Source organism: Ananas comosus, linkage group 17 (assembly GCF_001540865.1).
Source record: "Ananas comosus cultivar F153 linkage group 17, ASM154086v1, whole genome shotgun sequence".
Classification (NCBI taxonomy): domain Eukaryota; kingdom Viridiplantae; phylum Streptophyta; class Magnoliopsida; order Poales; family Bromeliaceae; genus Ananas; species Ananas comosus.
Window position 1 is genome coordinate 8,200,371 of NC_033637.1, and position 13,447 is coordinate 8,213,817.

The 13,447-nt window shown below is 42.9% G+C and overlaps 1 protein-coding gene across 1 annotated transcript; it reads right to left on the minus strand.

The window, feature by feature from the left end:
• On the minus strand, nt 5,551-6,039 carry LOC109722899 (protein ALP1-like). Its single transcript, XM_020251076.1, has 2 exons — nt 5,937-6,039; nt 5,551-5,861 (listed from the first exon to the last, which is right to left on the minus strand). The coding sequence occupies exons 1-2, from the start codon at nt 6,037-6,039 to the stop codon at nt 5,551-5,553; spliced, it is 414 nt and encodes a 137-aa protein (XP_020106665.1).

A 13,447-nucleotide genomic window follows, 5' to 3' on the forward strand; every position in this document is an offset into this window, starting at 1 on the left:
AACACTCAAACGTACAACCAATGCATGTCCGTCACTAGGTGAACAGAGTTGCCACTCGCAACAAGCGATCAAAACCACCAGTGATGCCAAACACCTGTCTCTACGAGACCCTATCGCTGCCGTCCCCAAGGGACCCTAGCGATCGATGTTCCTAGCAACACTAAATGCCCGTCTCATCGAGACTCCAACATAACCTTCACCAAGTGACCGAACAACGACCCAATCCAATACAAGGTATCCACAATAACCAAAACATATACCTTATACAACAACGCAAGCTGCGACATCTGAGCCAACCACCAGGCTCACTAGATGATCAAAAGTAACCGTCACCTCTCATGCAAGAGAAATGAAATATCGACCCAATCCAAATATTCTCCAAACGGGTAGGGTATCTTGTCCTAACTTTTGACAATACGTTGTCTGCAGCCAACGTACTTATCAAAAGAAAGGTAAGATACCCGCAGATCCATCGCCAACAGAAGGTTGGAGACATGACACAACACTAAGCCAACCATGACCCTATAATGCGCTAGAATGCACGAACAAAGATCCGACATCACGACCGTACAAAAACCAGATCTGACACACACCACACTAACAAGGAACCCAGAAAGGTCAAAACATCCGCCTTGGTAATCCCAACAGCAAAACCATCCGACATAACTCAAAAGAGTGCACCTTATGCCTGCGGATTGACCAGCAAAGATTTCCTTCTCCCGTGTTGGAGGTGGGGCGATAACAGCAGCAATAGCAGCCTATCGACACCTTACTGCTCAGAGATAGTCCACTCACTGACCCCACTCCTAACACCAAAACGAGTACATGCCATAACCTGCAACACAAGAAATACGGGGTAATAAACACAAATCAACCTTCGAGTCTCCTAGCTCGATAACCTCGAGACTAAATCTCGAACATCCCGCGCTCGCACGTGCCTATATAACTTAGGTCTTTCTATAGGTCAACCTAACCAATGGTTCAGTTCATTTACTTCTCAAAACAACCTGTGAATGGTGTTGTGGTTGTAACTAGGCTCTGATACCACTTTAATCGACCCAGCCCACTAGCAACAATAACTCGTTGGGCCCAACCACTGGCCCAAAATGCTTAAGCCCAGTTATTATTACTAGTGTCTAAGTCTCTTATAAACCCAATGACAACCCCTTTCCCATCCGATGTGGGATTATTGGGGTGTCGCAACCAACTACCCACTCAACCCTAGGGGGCCCACATCATCCTAACCGCACATTTCTTAATCCAAGGGCTAAAAAACTAATAGCACCAATAACTTGGTGCTATTGATAGTATTCCAACCTAGTTCTATATATATATATATATTAAAAAATATATAAATATAATATATTTTAATTATATATAGGCTGAGTGAAAATCTGAGTTTAGTTAAAATTGGGCCAATGTTGTTGGCCCATGAAAACAAACCCAATAGACAAATAAAAGAGCAAAATTTTACTAAATTTATATATTTTTTCTTTCTTTCTTTTTTCTTTCACAGAGCTCTAAATTTTCAATATGTTTCTCTCTTTCTCTTTTTCTGTCTCTCACCCTAAGTGGCCAAATCGGTAGTCCTCTAAGTAACCAAGTAACATTATATGCCTGCCATTGCCTACCTTGCTATTAATTGTATGCTTGAGAAAATATACATAATATTTTTAAAGTAAAAAATTATTATTCATATAAAATTTTAATTTTAGTTATATATGATTGGATAGTTTAATCCAATTATTTTGTACTTTGAACTATTAGACATATTTTTGTATCAAATTATAGATAATATTTTATACAAATTAAACTATTGATCGTATAATGATGAGAATTTCAAGCGGCTCGTTTAGGGCTCGAGCTCGCTCGACTTGAAATTAGGTTCGCTCGAGCTCGGCTCGAATTAATTTCAATCCAAGCTTGAGCTTAAATTTAGGCTCGAAATTAATTTCAAGCCGAATTTGAGCCGAGGTAAGCTCGCTCGAGCTCGGCTCGTTTCCACCCCTATCCGCGGTACAGGAAAAATCCTGTCCGTTCGGCGGTCTGTTGGCATACCCAAATTCGGCCAAAAAGGCTGGCTCGGGGCGTGACATACATTGTCGCTGAGCCTTATTGGCTGGTCACACTGCGTCGTTTCGAGGGTTCGGAGTCGACGGGTGAGCGATGGTGATTTCCGGTGTCAAAATTGACACTCCCGGGAACCCGGATCATAACGATTATCCGACGATAATTGTTTCAATGTGAGTATACGTGTTTGCGGTCAGGACACCTTAATCATAGTGTTGGGTGGCAGCAGTTAACTCGTGGCACGAGTCGGTGAGTTTCGGGGCACTTCGTGGGTCCCGGCGGAGTCTCGGTGCGATTTTCGGGACTTCCGGCGAGTTACGATAATCGGTATCGGGGAAATCGATTTTCGTGGTTTTACTGGTGGGAATGTGAGTTTGTATTTTGTGTACTTGGATTGGATTCTAACCCGGTGGACCCTCCGTAGGTCAGGTTGACGTTCTTCCGTAGTCGGGAGACCAGTGCTACATACGTACAGGCGAGTACTTCGACCTGAAGTCGGTACAGTGGTGCACGCTCGGTGACATCTTTTTCACCTCTTTTCTTTTATTACCTTGCATACTATGTGTTGAGCCTAGCGCCCACACTATATCGTCTTATTGCTCTACTTGGTTTCTTTAAATACCCAGCATCATGATTTAGAAGTAAAGAGGCTTTGTGTTTCTTATGTGAGATCTATGACCTAATCGATTAGTTTCTTGTATCTTGTATTGTGACCTATTCGGTCTGTTCGGGTACTTGATGACATACGGTCGACATACCCTGAGGGGTAGGATTATCGGCTAGTTGCCGAAGGTTGGCTATTGAGCATTCTTACAGCACTTGACTTCGTAGTTAGTCACTCTACAGTTACCCCTATTTCATATGGTCATGATCTAGTAGTAGAGTGACATTCCTGATGATTGAGTCACCCATGGCATGTTTTAGTAGATAACCTTGATATTGGTGACTTTATTGTTGGTGACACTAGTATTCATACCTGGTATGCTTTAGCATTAGTTGACTATAGCTTGTACGGCACTGAAGGAGTCTTAGACAGGGTTACTAACCCGAGTACTTCAGTTGCCAGGCCAGTGGGAGGTGAGGTGTCATAGACAGGGTTCGCCACCCTGAGTTCTCACCCCCAAAGTTAACGACTTTGGGTGAGGGTTGATATGTCCCTCCGGAGTGGTACTTGATTTGTGGTCCTTGAGACAGGCCACAAGGATTGGGTATTTCTTGGACTTCTCGTATGTCCAGTTGATTCATAATTGCACTTTGTTCTGCATTACAGTAGCGACTAGTTATATTCCTCTATACTATTGTTTACCCTTGCATCATTACTACTGTAGTTATGATATCCATGTATGCATTCTGTTCTACTTTACAGTAGCATTACATGTTCTATTACTGTTCCCTTTCCTTCCGGTATTATAGCTACTGTATTTGTGATATTTGCTTATGACTTTCATAATCTCTTTTTGCCGGTGAGTACTCCTCTCTTTCGTCGGCTTGCGGTAACCACTGGGAAGGGAGATATGTGTACATGTTCTCACCCCCCACCCCCTTCCAGGTGACATTGCTAGTCCGAGTCGAGACGGTACGTGAGGCGTGTGATTAGTGGTCGTAGAGTATTTCGGCCTGGTGATTCACGGTTAATTTCTAATCTGTTTCCTCATGACAAGTACTTAGATTTCTATGGTTAATTTAGTTGCTTTTGTTTTAATTGGATATACATGATTTTGTGAAGTTAAATAAAGTGAATGTGGTTTTCATGTGAGATTATGAAAACGGTTTTCTACCCCTCGTGGTAGCGTGTTTTTAAATGAAAAGGGTTTCCGTGTGGGAAACGGTTTTAAAAAGATTTTTCTTGGTTTTCATGACTCTTATTTTAGTGTTTCAAAGTGAGTTTCCGGGTAGGAAACGTTTTAAACAAATAGATATGATTTTATAATTATCTGTGATGGAATGAATGATAAATGTGATGTGGTATATGTATGTGGATGTTCATACTGTTGTGGTTGTATCTTATACTTGTGCGACACCGTGCAAATATAGAGGAGACTCTGTCCGTGTGAACAGTGGATTCTCCGTATTTGTAGCCGATCTGACATCCTCTGGGGTCAAGGTTTTCTTTTTTAAAAAAAAATTTGGGTACTTCCGCATTGTTTTTAAATCCAAATAGGGACCCCGGGGCGTGACAAATACCTGTCAGAATTTCAGTAGCATCCATTATTTGCTTGACCTCGAGTCCCTCGATTTTTAGTATCTCTTCGAACAACTTCTCTTTTTTGGTCTCATTATTTGCCATGAATTGAAAGCAAGTAGCAAGCCGGCCTAAGTGCTGATTGGCATCATTAAATGAAGTTTCAAGTGAACGCAAGGTTTAACAAAATTGTTCATTAATCAAATTCTCTCCAAGTGATAACTTCCGCTTCTTTGATTTTGCCAATGTGCCACCATTCGATGTGTTCACTCGAGTACTACTTTGTTCCATAAAAAATATTTCGACATCAGGATCTTGGGTGGATGCGTGTGTCGTTAACTCTTCCTCTTCGACGTTCCTTACAGCATCAGCAGCAGATTCTGCACCAGCACCAGTTGCACAATATTTTCCAAATACCACTGATAATTGCTCCAAATATGGAAAGGATTTACCTCTCAACCTTGCAGCAGTAGGATGACTCAGCAACAAAAGTTATAAAAAAATATTATAAAGAATTCATTAAATTTCTATACTTAATTAGAATTTTACCTTAACCCAAGCCTCAAATACGGTCTTCTCGCATATAGTGCACTTCTCTGCATCGTTCCACCCAAAGCCACTTGCAATAGGCCCTAACATCTCAGAAATTGCATTATACTGTCTTTTCCAAAGTTTGAATCTTAACTCAATATGTAGTACTCCTTTAAGTTGGCATCCCGGGAGCCTTTCATGCATCCATTTTTCTAGCTGTTGTAGATAGCCATTTCGAAAAGTGCCATTATCAGCCTTCCAATTTCCAGATGTTGTAAGTTCTAACAAGCATTCAATAAGTTTTTCATCCTCTTGCTTTGTCCATTGGTGCTTCAATCCTTTGTTTCTTGACTTTGAAGTTGCTTGCAAAGATATTTCTTCCATCCTACTAAATTAACCACATTAATCCTGACAATAAATATGGTTACTACAAATAAGATAGAAACAATGTAAATCATCACACAATGAAACCACATACAACAAGAGAAATCATTCTAGCAACAAATGTTTTGCAATACATTTCGGTAAGAAGATACTAATTAAGAGTACAATAAGTGAAACTTAACAAAATAAAATGTTAGAGTACATCATTAATATGAAACTTGCAAATAAAGAAATCATTTATCCCCCCAATTCATTCCGCATTTGTTGTGCTAATGCATCTCTCCATAAATTCCAAGCAGTGGAAGTCTCAATATAAGTGATATTTTCCACTTCCTCTTCATTGTTGGTTGAGTTAGCTTCATTAATCTCATTCTCAAGAGGATCTACTCAAGAGGATCTACTGGCATCTCCCTCCTAATATGGTTATGAAGAAGGGCACATACAGATATAATTCTGCATGCAACCTTCGTAGGGTAGTATGACTTTCCTCTAAGTATTGCCCATCTTTCTTTTAATAATCCGAAACACCTCTCAATAACGTTTCTTGCAGAAGAATGTTTGTAATTGTATAACTCTTGCAGTGTTTGTGGTTGTCGAGCTTGTCTCCCTTCACTTAAATGATAATGTTGACCTCTATATGGTGTGAGAAATCCTTCGCCATTAGGATATCCCGAATCACAAAGATAGAAGTAACCTACAATTTTTTAAACCACATTAATATTGTATTAGGATATTTAATAAATCTAATCTCACCTATTGAGACACAAACCTTGGGGAACCTTCAATCCATTTAGTCTTGATATTGCATCTTGGAGCACCCTAGAGTCTGCCGCAGAACCCTCCAACCTAGGTAAGGTATATATAAATTGCATATCTTGTGTACATACCCATAGAACATTAGTGGTAATATTCTTATCACGGTCTCGGTACCTAGCCTTATCAATTTCTGGAACATGAACCTTAATATGAGTCCCATCTAGTGCACCTAAACAATTCTGCAAATCAGGTGTACATATGTTAAATTTTTGGTTGGTTTGACAAAAAAAGGCCGCTCATAAAAGTAAACGCAAGGAGAAAAGTTTGTCTACCTTGAACCATTTCTACCTCTCATCACTTGAGTTCTCAGGGACAGGTTCGGGCTTCCTTAACAAAACATCGTGACAACGTAAGATGGCGGCTAAGACATACCAAAATGTCTACTTATTGTCTCTCCTGATCTAACAAATTATTTTTTAATTATCCTATTTTTAACATCATGTGCAACAATATGTAAGAACATAGCAACCATCTCCTCAATAGGCATCTCTTGAGTCTCTTGCAATCTCCCTCTTGTTGAAAGTAGATCACAAAGGGAGTGAAATGTCTTATGATCCATACGTGTGTTCTCATAACATGCAAGATCACTATCATAAATTATTCTCCTAATGTGCACATATCTTATAAAGCGCCTTTCGATTGCTCGCCTTCCTCCCCAACGGTGTTTATTGTGTTGTCTAAAATTATATAGAATTTAAAGTAATTTTACAATCCGAAGAAGCCTTTGCATATGGATGAATGTGGCAATAATGCTCGCTAACATCGGAACAAATTCAAGGGATGAAGTTGGATCCGTCTTGATCTATACTAAATTATGACACGTGGAAATATGCATATCAGTCAACAAGCACTTATTAATAGATATAGAGCAAACCCAACAAATATAGCAAAGTTATAAACAACTAACAACATATGCATACACATACATTTCAAAAAATGAATAAATCTATGCAACAATAGTTAAATTATAGGTGGATAATCTAGCATATAAGTCAACTGTCATTTTCTTTTTGTAATCAAATTTTGCTATTTATTATTGGAATTGAAACTGGACTGAATGAAAATAGTCCAATTGAACTCCCTAAACAGATAATCTGTTGATCTTTTACATCAACACACGAAATCATTTAGGGCATCAAAAATCAAAAATTGAAGAGAGAAAAATAAATAAAAAAACTAGAATAAAAATTAAAAGATAAAAAATTAAATAAAAAATTATCAATTACACACAAAATATTAAATTTGAATATTATTTTTAGGCCAACACATGATTAATTAGGGCACAAAAATATGTAAAATTTTCCCTAATATTTCCAAAACAGATCCAGGAAAAGGGAAATAAAAAAAAAAGATGAGATCCAAAACTAGATTAATGAGAATAAAATAAAAAATAAAAAAAGTGCTTGTTAAGCATGTCCTGTAGAAAGATTGCAACTAAATGAAACATGACATGTCTTCAAATTTGACGAAGTTTGCATAAACACTCCTTAAATCGACGAAAAAAGGAAAAAAAAAACCCTCCAAATCAGATCTAACTTTAGTTCGAAAATAACTATGTATGCAAAAATGGCAAATGGAGGGAAGGAGATCGTGAAGATTACCTAGGAGGACGACACAATAGAAGAGGATAGATGTTCGTGCGAGAGAGTGAGAGAGAGAGAGATAGAGCGGCGTGCAAGAAAAAGAGAGAGAGCGGCATACGAGAGAGAGAGAGGTGGGAGTGCTTGAGAAAGAGAGATGTTTGATGCTGTTAATTGGGTATGGGGGCTGTTGGAGGGTAAAATTGTTATTTTACATAATATACAACATTACTGGTTTCAATAATCCAAGATACACGACCCTCCCTCGGTAATTTTTTTGGTGCAATCTTGCACCATTTGTAATGCCACATTACTGACTAGATTACATAGCGGATGAACCAAATACAGTAATCTTGGTAGGATTTCCTGTAATCCTGCCATGATAACCTGAACCAAACGCGCCCTAAAGGCCATTGAGGAGCAAGTTGTCAGCTCAAATTAAGCTTTAGCAAGCATGCAGATGAAGTGACTTTTGGGCATCAAGTACAATCGAGCCAAGGGTGTGTGCGAGCATATCATGGAGATGCGGAACATATCAGCTCAACTAAAGGCTTGAAAAGTTGAGATCTCCGACACCTTCTTAGTTCGTTTCATTCCAAACGCATTACCGCATGAGTTTATGTAGCACACTGGACCTTTGCAAATTGCAAGGTTCGAGTATTTGATTTGTGTTCTGAGCCTTTCCACGCTTTCTGGAGGGTCGTAGACAGTGTTTCGACCCATGGTTCGCATCCCGAGAATCGAGGTTTAAAACTTAGCGCCGAAGTCCCAAAAATGAGGAAATTGCGTTGTTCTCGAGTTTGCCTCAGCAGGGCTGAGTACCGGTACAGCATCGGACTGGTACCGGTACCAGTGCATTTTCCTGCGCGGCCGAGGCTCGGGTTGGCAATCTAGCTGACTTGGTAGCGGTACTCTTGCCCGATGGTACCGGTATGCAGTGCAGACTACAGTCTGGCAGTTTTTGAGGGGTATTTTTGGAATTATAGCAACACTACAAGTACCCCACCCCCCCCTCTCTTGTTCCCTGAGCGTGGACCAGTAGGGAACAAGGTGAGAGAGCTCTCCATTTCCCCTCTTTGGTTTTCTTTGATTTTCTTGGGATTTTTGAGGATTAAACTCCTCCTTTTGCCTCTTTTGCAACTTGGTGCTATTTCCACCATGAGAGAAGGCTTGGAGCTTGGTGTAAAGTTTGTTGGAGGAGAGATTTTCAACCCTAATTGATTTCTAGCCTTGTTTGGAGCTTCTCTTGAGGTTAGTACTTTGTTTTTCCCTTTTGATCCATGTTTTGATGGATTTTGCTAGATGAAATCCTAGGATTGAGAAATTAGGGTTTAAATTGGGGATTTTTGATTAGAGGCTTTTGGAACTTAATTGATGGGTTTAGAACCTTCATTTAGGTTGGATTAGAAGGACTCTAGCTCACTTTTGGTGAATGGAAGAGATTTTCACCATACAAGGTGAAATTTTGCCCTTTCCTTGGGTTGTTTAATGTTCTCTTCATTGAGTGTTCGTTCCTTGTGTTTAACTCCTTTAGAATTTTCTTTAGGGAGCTAGGAGGCTAGGGGACAACTCCTTTTGCTCAAACGAAAGGGTTTGTAAGAGCTCTTGGTGGGTTTGACCTCACCGAAATGAGAAAATCTCATTTATGTCTTTTTAATCTTTGAAAAATGAAAAATCTTGCATATTCATGCTAGATAGGGTAAATATGAATTTTAGAATACTTAAAATGCACATGTCATGTATAATAAAATTTTAACTCTATGTAGTAGAGAGATTAGTGCATTGTGATCATGCATATGAATAGCATTCTTGTATATGGCTTGGGATCACGGTTCATGTAGAGAAAATGACATGTATGATATGCTCTCGGACATAGAACTTGTATTTGACATGGTAGGAAAACATAATGCCATAAAGAGGCTGTCACGCCCCGGAGCCGATTTTAAAAGCCTTTTTAAAATCTATTACCATGTTTGAAATCAGAGTTGCGGAAAACGTGCCCTTTTTTTTTTCCAACTTGGCCCACGTGACGTACAGATCCGCCACAAATACAAAGTTCCTCTGCCCACTCGGATAGAGTCTCCTTTGTATTTGCACGGCGTACCAACAGCTACATCAGGATCTCAACCACAATCTACATTTACCAATCAACAATCATCATGCCATGCATTTTCATACAGCTAGCAATCCTTAGAGATGATGCATGCCTCTAAGCACTCCTTAGGCGCTGGATGATGCAATGCACAATACAATAGTCATCGTATTAAAAGTGCTCCTACCCGGAAGCTTTGCTTTTAAAACTCTAATTCAAACATTCACGAAAATCAATTCGAAAACCTTTTGAAAACTGTTTTCCACACGGAAACTCTATTTTGAAAATCGACTACCTCGAGGGGTAGAAAACCATAATGTATAAATCCGTAAATATATAAATCGAGAATCAACTATCCATAAAACCAAAACTAAGAATCCGCAAATCTCTAATCTCATATCCACAATCTCATGCATAGGAGGAAAACCAACTCATTCAAATATTTAAACATCAGTAATGATCATCTAACTGAACCATTTATTATTAACAAATACTAAGAGCAGGAATGAAATATAACCAGGGTGACGGTCGCTACTGCCAACTAGCTAGATCGTCCTCCCGTCGAGCCCAAAAACCAACTCCTCGTCCAAGTCACCTGGGGGGAATGGGGGGTTAGAAACCGCAACCATGGTTTCCCAGTGGGTACGACAGAGCCACGAAGGCAAGCCGTAATCACCGAAAACCAAAGAAGATAGATAAACAAGTATAGATGCTGATATACGAAAACGAACTACAGTAGCTATAACAGATATGAACATGATATGATATAAGAGCAACTACAGTAGTAATAGAAACAGGATAGTAACTGAGTAAGAACGAAACTACTACTGTAACAAAAACTCAACTGAACAGATGCCTCAAGGGTAAATAGTCCAAAATCAAACCCAATCTGATGCTGCTATATTGGTCTACAGACCTCAAGTGTTGCCTGTCACAGAGCAGACACTGTCAACTTATTCATGCGTCACCGACGACCTATCCGGATACGTACACCCCTTGGTTGGTGGCCAAACCAACCTGGTGTCAAAAATACACAGTGCTGTGACTAAATCATGCTGGTATGCTCAAACAAAAACTGGCAAAAAAGACAGGTTCCTTGGCCGAAGCCAGGTGCAAGGGCGTACAACGCCGAACCACGATCAACCAGATCGAAACACACGACAAAGGAGTCGATGTGTTGTCTGGACCCAAGGTCCACAGAGATACAATATATATGCAACCTGCTCTACATGTCTATCAACAACTAACCACATGCAATTAATAAGGTAAAGATAACGAACGGTAAGCAAAGGTACATGACATGTAGAGACTACAATATTGATATAAAAGAACAGAGGAAAGGTGAAACGATCTCACCGACTACCAGCTCGAAGCACCCACCTGTCACTATCGCGTCGGAACACTGGGTATGCACAGAGTCTACTGGACCTAAGAAGATCCACCAGGTCAGTATCCAAACTACTAACCCAAAGCACGAGACTCACAAACCCCCCACAGAAGATCCCCGTAATCGGTTTCCCAAAACCGATTACCGTAACTCACTGGAAGTCCCGAAAACCACACCGGGACGCCGTCGGGACCCACTAAGTGTTCCGAAACGCACCGACTCGTACCACGAGTCACCCGCTACCACAAAACACACCAATTTGAATGTCTTGGCAGCAAACACAAGGTAACACAACCCAACAATTATCGTCGGATAATTATTCGGATCCGGGTTCCCAGAAGTGTCTATTTCGACACCGGAGCCCACCGTCGCTCACCCGTCATCACCGAACCCACAATATGATGATGGTGATCAGACAACAAGGCTCAGTGACAATTTACAGGACAACCAAACCACGTCGGAAGAAATCCGAACCGAAACCACGTTCTTTCGGCGAATTTCGCCGAAAAAAGCACTGAAATCAACTCTTCGATTTTCGCAAAAGCTAATAGATCATGGACAATCAGTCCAGAGGTCACCACACACACCTACACACTACCCATAGTAGCCACAAGGCGCACAATTGCACAAAATCCCCTGTATTTACATAAAATCCCAATATTTTATATAAATTGGGCGATAACATGGCTCGTTCACGCAAACCGAGGACTTTCAAGGTCCACCGAGACATGTACCAACAGGTCTCGATGTGCCGGAGGCCGTGCTCCTGGACTGGAGCACATCGGCTCACTGTGGGAGGCGTGGGAGCAACCCGAAAATTCTGCGAACAGCACACAGTCGGGGAAAATCGCGCCGAACAGCACTAGCCGGACTCTGTTGATCCAAAGTGAGGTGAGAATTGTGATCGGCACTGACCAACGATCACAGTGCTCACCTCCGGAGGCATCAGGACAGCCTCGGATCATCAGAAAAGTGCGCGCAAACCCGCAACAGCAGTCAAAAAGGCTCAAAGGGAGCGACACTGCCGAAACAGTAAAACGGAGCCTTCCCGACAGAAACTAAGGTGAGCACGATGATCAGAAGTTTGCCATGATCATCGTGCTCCCTTCTGCAGTGATCGGGAAGCCTCGGGAAACTCGAAACAGTAACCCACTCAAAATAAGCCCTATTTCGGGCTTGGCCGGAGCAAACTTGCTCCAGCCGGCTTCCGGCGGCACGGCGAGGTGTGCACGGGCCAGGAATAGGTGCGGGGGAAGTGAAGAGTATGGTGCTTACCATGGGTTGCGGCGAAGAGCGGCGGCGGTGATGGCGGAGCAAACCGAGCTCGCACCAACTAGGGCTCGGGTTCATGTGAGCTCGGGTTCCACGGCAATGGCGGCCACGGCGGTGGCCGGGGAGCTCACATACGGCAAAGACTGGCGGGACAGGTCGCCGGGGCTCTGGGGGGGGCAGCGCGGCCGACTCAAGGCGGCGGCGACACGCGGGGAGAGGCTGCACACAGGCTTCGGCTCGGCTCGGCTCGGGCTGGAGGGCTGCAGGCGGTAGGAGCGGTGGCGGCTGCGCTCTGGGCCGCTCGGGGCGGCGGCGGCCGGCGGCCTAACGTGGGGGAGGTGCAACGGGAGTGGCGCAGGGCGGCAGCAGTGCGAGGAGAGGGAGTTGGGGCTGCCTCGGCCTGGGTTAGGCCCAGGCTGGCAGCAAGATGCTGGGCCGGCAACGGCCAGCGGGGCAGTCGCCGGATCTCAGGGGGCGATGCCGGAGAGGGCTGGAAGGGGAGGGATACTCTGCCAAGGTCTCGAGCCGCAATAGGAGAATAAAGGACAATGTGAGGGAGAGGGAAGGTGGCTATGGTTGCGGCTGCGACTGCAGCAGCTGCTGGCCGGCCGGGGCNTGCTGGGCCGGCAACGGCCAGCGGGGCAGTCGCCGGATCTCAGGGGGCGATGCCGGAGAGGGCTGGAAGGGGAGGGATACTCTGCCAAGGTCTCGAGCCGCAATAGGAGAATAAAGGACAATGTGAGGGAGAGGGAAGGTGGCTATGGTTGCGGAAGCGGCTGCGGCTGCAGCAGCTGCTCGCCTGCCGGGGCTCGGTCGGCGGCGGCCGGCGGGTGCATGGCGGGGCAGGGGAGATGTACGAAGGTGGCTGGGGGGTGCGGCAAGGCTAGGGTTAGGGTTAGCTAGAAGAAACCCTAAAGAGCTATATAAATACCTAGGTACAAATGCACCAAAGTCCCTCTAAACTCGATAATTTGATCCGAGTCCCTCACAGCGCTAGTAAAACGCGCGAATACCCTTCCACGTGCAATCTCACACGAAACGGTACATAAAATGTCGCAACTTTTGCGAAAATACCGTTTTGCTAACACCGACCACTCCTCGGTCAACGCACATTCTCTGCAGATCCGTCCATC

Coding starts and splice junctions, on each gene's coding strand:
- LOC109722899 (XM_020251076.1), bottom strand. CDS start 6,039: ATGCAATTTATATATACCTTACCTAGGTTGGAGGGTTCTGCGGCAGAC. Junction 5,862..5,936: donor TGGATTGAAGGTTCCCCAAG/GTTTGTGTCTCA, acceptor AAAAAATTGTAG/GTTACTTCTATCTTTGTGAT.